Source organism: Mytilus edulis, chromosome 1 (assembly GCF_963676685.1).
Source record: "Mytilus edulis chromosome 1, xbMytEdul2.2, whole genome shotgun sequence".
In the NCBI taxonomy this organism is placed as follows: Eukaryota; Metazoa; Mollusca; class Bivalvia; order Mytilida; family Mytilidae; genus Mytilus; species Mytilus edulis.
This window is the reverse complement of record NC_092344.1, coordinates 81,155,688-81,165,170: the sequence shown is the minus strand read 5'-3', so window position 1 is coordinate 81,165,170 and position 9,483 is coordinate 81,155,688. Positions and strand designations below refer to the sequence as shown.

At 32.4% G+C, this 9,483-nt stretch overlaps 1 protein-coding gene across 2 annotated transcripts; it reads left to right on the top strand.

The window, feature by feature from the left end:
* Nucleotides 1-1,296: 1,296 nt before the first annotated feature.
* LOC139491606 (uncharacterized) lies at nucleotides 1,297-8,601 on the top strand. Of its 2 annotated transcripts, none has more exons than XM_071279377.1 (2): nucleotides 1,297-1,761; nucleotides 6,702-8,601. In XM_071279377.1, the coding sequence occupies exon 2, from the start codon at nucleotides 6,749-6,751 to the stop codon at nucleotides 8,513-8,515; it is 1,767 nt and encodes a 588-aa protein (XP_071135478.1). In that variant the 5' UTR covers nucleotides 1,297-1,761; nucleotides 6,702-6,748; the 3' UTR covers nucleotides 8,516-8,601. The 2 variants fall into 2 exon arrangements, with proteins under 2 accessions (XP_071135478.1, XP_071135482.1); XM_071279381.1 differs by lacking the exon at nucleotides 1,297-1,761 and adding an exon at nucleotides 3,924-4,175.
* The last annotated feature ends 882 nt before the right edge of the window (nucleotides 8,602-9,483 follow it).

The following is a 9,483-nucleotide window of genomic DNA, read 5'->3' as shown; positions in this document are numbered from 1 at the left end:
CAATTTAATACAAAATATAATTGATGAAGTATATAGATATAAGAAGATGTGGTATGAGTGCCAACTGAGACAACTCAGTCTCCACCCAAGTCACAATTCATAAAAGTAAACCATTATAGGTCAAAATACGGTCTTCAATGAACCCTCTTCAACATGGAGCCTTGGCTCACACCGAACAGCAAGCTGAAATGGACCCACAAATTACTAGACTAAGCGTAAAACCATTTAAACGGGGAAACCAACGGTCTAATCTATATAAAAAAACGAGAAACGAGAAACCCTTAGGGACGACATCAAAAGATCGATGTAGGATAAAAAAAAAAACTTAAAGCAAATAGTTTGGGGGTGGGGGTTAAAATTCTGCAAGTTTTGTATATCTAAAATCGATTTTTACATATATCCCTATTGGAAAATCAATTTTTCACAAATTAAGTTAAAAGGGGGGTGGGATTGGGTCAGTAAAAAAACTATGTGAATTAAGTTTTTTTTATCCTACATTGAACTTTTGATGTCGTCCCTTATGAACCACATCAACAAACGACAACTACTAAACTATCTAAAGCAGAAACCTTAACACAAGTTTACGCATCCTCCGTCGTCGCCAAAAGGAACTCTGACCTATGTCTCGCTTCCGCGACTTTTATGCGGGAGAGACAATAAAACAAAAACAAAAATCAAATAAATATAACTTATTTGTACGTAGTATAGCTCTTTGTATGGATTTATTAATATTGTTTGAAGACAGAACAACGTACACAGGCCAACACTCGATGGTCAGATATCCAAGGATTGCATGTTCCTCATTCGTAATTGGGCATGCAATATAGGTCGTACGTACTAACAAGCTTGATTACATGCTCTGAATTCAATTCAAGATATTTAACCAAATCGGCATTATGCCAAAATGCCAAATTTCATTTGAACAAAGCGAGATCAAAGCAGCATGCAATAAATTAAATTGTGTATAACGCCTTTCTAACCTTTCTCTTATTATACGAACAATACTTGAGACTGCTCCCACAAGAATAGTCAATTTAAGACTGCCAATTGATATTTTATCGTGTGTTTTTCCAAGTTGTGATGTTATGCTATTGTTTCAGAAAAAGGGATAAGGTTTGGGTCCATTAAAACGTTTAATCCCGCTGCAAATGTTTGCACCTGTCCTAAGTCAGGAATCTTATGTACAGTAGTTGTCGTTTGTTTATGTAATTTATACGTGTTTCTCGGGTTTGGTTTTTTTTTTTTTTTTATATATAGATTAGACCGTTGGTTTTCCCGTTTGAATGGTTTTACACTAGAGTAATTTTGGGGCCCTTTATAGCTTGTTATTCTGTGTGAGTCAAGGCTCCGTGTTGAAGGCCGTACATTGACCTATAATGGTTTAAAAATTTTTTAAATTGTTATTTGGATGGAGAGTTGTCTCATTGGCACTCACACCACATCTTCCTATATCAATTTGAATTTACAAAATCAATGTTTTGAAATGTTTTGGTTTTATCTTCAGGAAAATGATAAGTCTCTGATACCGGCCACTGCAAAGTAAAATGTGCTAATTACTTCTCTAGTTAACCGCAAAAATGAAAATTGTTTTATAGATTGAGTGATATTTTACACCTGTGTAGTCAAAACAAAGTCAAGCGGAACAGGTTCCAATTTCAAAGTCTTTAAATGAGAGTATAGTGCTAAGCGACCCGAAAGGCCGTAGAATAGTATTGATGTGAAAATCTAAGTGATTAACGGTATTTCATAACAACTATAGATGTGAGTACAAATAATCTTCATTTCAATTATGTAAAAATATTTGCAATCTACATCAAAGAATTCATTTCATATCAAATATATATATTTGTATATGTATTTAAATCAATCAAACATTTAAAAGATTGTAAACTAATTATAGACTCGACCTTTTAAATCATTTAATGACCAAAGAGACCCAACATTCGTTTAATGTTTCCGATATTTCATCTAAATTATTGCCTTTTTATCATGCAATATGTTTTAATTACAAAATTTAATACATTAAATAACCGGTCATTAAAAGTATATGTACTATTGTGTTGACATAAAGAGCAAACATACCAAAAGACAATTACTTAAATACTTCACAACAGTTTGGTTGTTCTACACAGAAACACGTACAATGCATATCGTGTTAATATGCGCATAGAATGGTAGCTTACAAAATTACACCACTAAAAAAGACAAAGATTTTTTCATAAACAAATTAGTCACATAAAAGATAACTGAATAGTGGGAATAAAAAAAAACATTACATGTTCAAAACAAGAATCAATATGCATGTATGATGAGAATCGACAAATCATCTTTTTTTTTAAATTCTGTCAAACTCTGGGCTCCATTTTTTAGGTCACATACTTGACTGAAGTTCTTTGATTACTAAACATGGACAAACCTTTGAAGTATTTCGCTATCAAAAAGATATATGAACCTGTGGTCTGCAACTACAATAGCAACCATTCTAATCTATATAGTTTTAAAATATCAATGGACAATGTCAAACTTCATCAATAAAAATCTACGAGAAACGCTCTTATATGAGTCATGTTTAAATAAAAAAAAAATAAAAAAGGGATTTTTTAATGGCGACAATTTAAGAGATACTATGAAAGCAAGCTATTTTGTAGCTTTAAAGAGGAGATTTAAATGGAATAGCAATGTAAAATCCAAAATATGGTGCTGTTTGACTAGCAAGAAGCAAGGGTAATTTGAAGGACATCCAGAAATATTTACTTGATGCTATGTATTGTATTTGACCGACTACTGTCGATAAAGATTTTGTGAAAAAGAATATAACACAAAACTCAAGACAAACTAGCTTTAACAATAGAAAGGTTATGATACCTTTATTGTTAAGTCTACGTTTGCAACCCCAAAAATCGTTGCCTGTCTCGGACTTAAAATAATATCAAGGTTTGACTCAAGTCTTATGAACGACACGAAAAAGTTAAGTCTGACTTTTTTATAATATGAATAAAAATTATATGTAGGAAACTTCAACGCAACCCAATGAAAAGGAAATTAAAAGACAGTACAAGGTCAACATGGCCAACATACGGACCGCTTCAAATATAGAAAATAGAAAAATAACAAGATTCAAGTGGTTCTGAAACAACATGTTCAGCTCCAAGTCGACTGCGTCTAAGTCTAACATAGTTGTGAATTACATTAACAAAGACTATCAAAAACACATTACTTTTAAATACTGCATTTATTGAATTGTAATTGAAATCGTTAAAATTATAGTCATTGTCAATTATTCATGTCTTTTTTATTCCAAAAACCATTAAATTTAAAAACGATAATATGTTAAGTCTACGTTATGAAGTAAATTACAAGTATAGGAAATTTAAAATAAAAGTTTATATTATTATCCTAAAATGCTTTGTTCCTAACACTCACATTAGTTTTCAATTGATGTACGATGATTTTCTCTTACTGAAAATTATTAGGCACGGTTTGCATGTAGCATTTAGTCAAAGTCCATACATTTCCATTTTATGGGTGGAGGATGTTGGGGCGGAAAGGGGTGGACGTGATTATTTCTATCATATATCAAAAAATAATGTATTCTTGTTTTTTTTTTTTTTTTTCATCCTTGCGTTTTAAGATAAAAACTCAAATAAATTTTCAAAATTGAAAATTGACGTCACAGAAAAGCCAACAAATATACACAAAAGCCAAGACATAAATTGCACTGTAATTTACTTTGATTTTAATCACTTCTTTAACTTTTGGTAGACTAATTCTGTCATGTAATTTTAAAAGGTCAGAAGCCTTGAAATCGTCTGAAAGGCGATTTTCTGCCCGAACGATCAAACAATATTACATACCCGTAAAACTTGACATAAAAGAGAACTTATTTGTCATATATATAATAAGTAATGTTTTCATTGTTACTTCTTTTTGTTCATTTTTGAAACCGAGTGTGTCATTGTTTCTTCTTATTAGTTACACTTATTAAACTTGTCCGAACAATATAACTTAAAATTAATATACACCGTCGGAACAAGAGTAATGAAAGCAATTAGGTATGGTTGAAACTCAGGACTAACTGCTACTATAAAAATGGAACTGAACCATCATGTATTTTCTTTTCTTCGTTCATTTCTATGAAAAGATGATAAAATAGTTATACACGGATAAAAAGACGGGTAAGTCCATTCATCAAACTTATTCTTATTATTTCTTCGAAAATAAATACCGCGTACTTTACTTTGGATTTAAAATGATCAGCGCTTTTTAGTTTTCTATAGACTAGACAATTTACTAAGATGAAAATACGTATACTCGATCGTAAGAAAATACACGTTATATCCTTGTATGTAATTATATTTCTACAACTCGACGGGAAGAAAAGTAGAACTAATGTTGAACATCATTCATAGGGGTTCCGCAGAACTTTTTGTTTCGCCTACGATTGCTGGTTTCGGTGTTTAAGTGTATCAGTAATATACAAGAATTAAAAAAACAATTTCCTAAGATGTATTTTTTTGGTATTGAAGAATCATGAGTTCTGTCCAAGTTTCATAAAAATCCATGAACGCTTATGAATTTCACAAATAAAAAAAAAAACATACCTGGACTGTCTTGTTCATGTTAACTGCAAAAACGACGTCCATCTATCATAAATATATATATTTTTAAGGTTTGCTCATTATCATTATCTTAATCATTAAAAAGCATCCAACAAAGTTTCATAAAACTCTATAACGATTTGATAAAGTTATTGACGTGTAACAGACTTTAAGTGGTATTGGGTTTACTCATTGTCGTACGGTGGCCGGTCTATAGTTGTTGTCTCATTGGCAATCATATATTACACCTGTTTTATATTTAACCTCAGACTAAATTTGAATGTAAACTGTAAAAAAAAAACCAAGAAGTCCATTAATTAGTAAAATACGGAAATAATGAAAATAAATATTTTCAAATATTGCTCTGGGTACTGTATATTGGTCAGAAACAAGCTTCTGTCCAAATGTCATAAAATTCCATGTAGGTTTGACAAAGTTATTGAATGTCTTAAAAAAACACGTTAATCACATCAACTGAACCTAAATGTTGATGCCGCCGACGAAAACTATGATCGATATATGTCTCGCTTAAAGCGAAATAAATTTCACAGGCTCGACAAATAAGCAGAGTGAAACATTTTTTTTTATTTCCCTTCAGTAGACATAAATAGTCCAGACAGTCATCTTAAACTCAGGCATTTAAAATTGACATTTAACACGATCAGGTGATAGAATGCAAAGTTAAAACAATATTTGAGAACAAATATTTTCTTTTTTTAAATCATATTTACACGTTTTAAAGTTTGCTGATATGTAAATTGACTAAGTCATAAAAAGAAACTGAATGTAGACATATTAAATGTACCTTAGTTTAAATCAATAAAATACAGCAAAGTGTATAAGGTAAGAGTTTCAACACAACATCAAACAATTAAGTGGTCTAATCTAAGGGTTTAAGCTATGCTATAAAACGTGATCCTTTATATGATGATTTCAATACCAAGGCAGGTCATTCTACTTTTCCTCTGTAACTTTTGAATACCAAATTCTTAAATGAATTCACTGTATGTTTTGAAACTTGCAACAGAAAAGAAAGAATGAAGTGTATTTCTTCACGACTCAATATAATGCCTAAACTGAAGCAAATTATCAGCATTTCATTAATGTTCTTCATCTAAAAATCAGCACGGTGCCAATCTATTTTTTTTTTTTTAGATATATTGTAACTTGTGTCATAGGAGCACAACGAATCAGAAATCTATATTATATTCATATTGACACGGCGCAATAACTCACACCTTACTTCAAGGCCAAAACGGCCAATAGTACCGGTTTGATATGACTTCGTTGACAGATGTTGGTTGTACTGCTATATCTAGCACACATATGAGGCAAATGACGAAATAATAAAGACGAAATTTACCATAAGAGCTGTATCGGATAGTAATCGACCTTATACAATTGCATTTATACATGTACATCTATAAAACTTTGATTTTGGAACGTTTAAATACGAAAAAGATGAGTTTTGGTTTCTTTTGTATGCTTCTTATAGCAACTCAGTTTTCAAACAGTTACAGACTTTTCGTTGAGGTTTCAGTTCTACTCGAAGGAGGTTAAGCGATGTATTGATATTCATTTGCACACGGTCGATTTCTATCCGACGCAGCTCAATAATGCTATAGCTTAAATTTGTCAAGTTATGGTTAATTCAAACTAGAGGTCCCTAGAGGCCCAGGAAAGTCTTACTTTTTACCTTTCATTTTTGCATACTATTAAAATACTATAGTTTATGCAAAACAAAGAAGACAACTTGTTTAACACGTTGAGTTAATTTAAGTAATGTGTCCCTTTAAGAAATTATCGGAAGATATCCTACAAGTACTTCATCATAGCAAATTAACAAAATCGTCTTTATTAACCCGTTCTTATTTTTTCTTTTAAATATATTGTGAACTTTATACATGTTTAATTTTCAGGTAACAAAAAGCCATTTTGCAATTGATAGTATCTATTTTTGTTTTTAATCTGTATAGCAATCTAGGAATGATAAAGATATAACAGTTAGACAACTATTCCCAAATAATAAAACATGATATTTGCTCATTTTAAATAACAACAATAATAGTTTCAATTTTAGAAATTTTAAAGGTTTTTTTTCAGCTCTAACCACATCGAATGGTGACTGAAACAACTAGGGTCAATGTTGTATGACGACAATGGGGGAGAGGCCATCCATCAGTAACGCCAACACCTGGTTAGGCCCCCGAAGTCTATCGCAGATCAGAACAGATTATCATTCTGGACGGCCTCTCTCGTGTAAACGAAAGCAGTTTCATCTTCCTAATACCGTACCCGGAACTAAAGTCACGGAGTATACCTTCGGCCATTCTACTTCATATCAAGCAAAGGGTCCTATTCTTTTTGAAAGTCCACATGTCGCAAGGGTTTCAAGTTATCCGGGAGTAACATTTCCAAAACTCCAAGGCAATTTAACATCTTATGTCAGTAAAACGGACACTAAAACAACACCAAAGGATAAAAATTCAGCGACTACACCATTAGAAAAATTAAGAATCGAAAACAGACAAAATACATCAGAAAGCATCATCAACAAAATTTTAACTCATGCGGAAAGATGTCGGTCAAGAGATACAATAGGAAAAGGTTCTCCTAAAACAGGATTGACAGACGAAAATTGTTTTGATTATATTGTGATCAAGTCATTCACCAAATCAAAGATACAGAGAGAAATGCGACAAGCTCTTAATAGGATAATTTTAAGCAGCAAAAAGAAAACTCTTCTGCCAACATCTCCACATTTATCTGAAAATATACTTCGGCAAGCTTCTGCTCTTTCTAGAGCAACGTGTTCTTCTCGGTACACAGGAAGTTCATCAGATCGTTATTCTGCAAAGTACGAGAGAAGAGAAAATTTAACTTCGAACCTAAATTTACAAAATATCGAATCTAGAAATATACTACACAAACACCACAATAGCACACAAAAATTGAAAACCAACGAAATAAACGGAAATCCAGATTCAGCAAATAGCACATCTCGTCAAGTTAATAAACAGAAATCAGCAAGCAGCCGTGGCACTGAACGAACATTTGTCCAACCTACACTGCCAAAACTAATAACAGGAAATAATTCTTGCATGTTCAGACTTAATGGTCCAATTTTACTTAGTGCACCTCATGGTTTGAAAATATGGAGAGGCGGAACGGACGGTCGAAGGCGTCGTATACATTATAGAGAAATATATGTTACTGAAATTGTTTTGAAATTAGCACTTCATATCAGCAAATATACAGGCTATCCTGCAAGTTTTATTATATGGGATAGGAAAGTAGCTATGCCAGCAGATTTTAGAAATTTAGATCCGAATTATTTAACCGAGAAACAGTTTACACAGTCTCCTTGGCATGAAGCATTGGAACAATTTAAAATTTACGGCAAAGAAAACAATATGCCAATATTTCATATTGACATTCACGGAAAAAAAGATAGGAGAAGTAATATGGATGTAGACGCTGGGTTTCGTGCAATGGAAACTCGTTGGCATAGCACAAAGTTTGTGGATATGTTCAAAGAGGAAACGCATTCTGCTTTTACCAAAGTGTTCCAAGACTCTGCGTACGAGAAAAGAGGTATGAAATATGCAATAAATGTGGACCCCTTGTTGTGCGGAGACTGGGGAGGAGATTTATATACCATGACAACTCAATCTGTTTGTCTAGGTATTCCTTCATTTCAATTAGAAATACCCAGAACCGTCAGAGCTCATATGGTTGAGGATGACGAATTAACTTCAAAGTTTGCAAAAGCTATAGTTGACATATACTCAAAGTGCGTTCTTAAAGATAAACAGTTACCTTCGAAAGGAAATGACATGTCAACAACTGAGTTTTTGGAAAAAATATATAATGACCATCTTAAAATTGAAAAGGCATTTCCAGAAAAACAAATATGATATACTAATACTGAAGGAAATGTAATATAAATATATGCTCACATTGGGTCATAGTAATAAATGCGTGTTTGTTCGATTTAACTATATGATGCATGTTACTGGAATAACAGACCTCGTCATAAAACAAAAATCACTTAGAAATTGAAGTTGCGGACGTATACTATATGCAAGATGCACACATTCATCTTGCAATCACTTTGCACACAAAATGTTGTTGGCCTATCATATATATTGTCAAGTTACTGAGTTAGAGGCCTCATCCTGTAATTTAGGTCAAGGTCATATGACATATGTCAGACAGACACAAAATACGGTTCAGGCAAAATATTATTTACACATGATGAACAATTAACGAAAACAGGTTCTATTCTAAAAAAAAATACACTGAAGTATGATATCTGAGGTCAAGGTCGTATGAAATATAATAGATGACATACGCTCCTCAGAACAAAATCACTTACCAAAAATGGTTTTACTTTAATGCATTTATACTGAGATACTGACCGCAACATAAAAATCTATATAATCACTTAGGCTTAAAATAAAGGTATGGTAATATGACATGTGCAAGATGCTGTAAAAGTATGTATTGTCAAATTACTGAGTAAGAGACCTCTCCTGAAATTTATGTCCAGGTCAAATGACATATGTCGGATGGACATATTCTCCTCACAAACAATGTTCAGGCAAGATATCATTTTACATCATGTACAATCACAGAGAAACAGGCTTCGTTCTGAAAACTTTACAATGGAATTTGAGGTCAAAGACATATGAAATTTTCCTTACACTCATTGAAATCAACTTAAAGCAAATATGGTTGACATGTCATGCGTATTTATTAGGAAATAAACCTAAGGCTGAAAACTTCAGCTGATCACGTAAGCTTGGTATAGATCTAGGCCAAATATTAAGACCAGACAAACATACTATAAACCAACTTATTTTGGTAATCATAAGGAACAAAC

Excerpts from the sequence above, each read along its gene's own strand:
- LOC139491606 (XM_071279377.1), top strand. The coding sequence starts at position 6,749 with ATGACGACAATGGGGGAGAGGCCATCCATCAGTAACGCCAACACCTGG.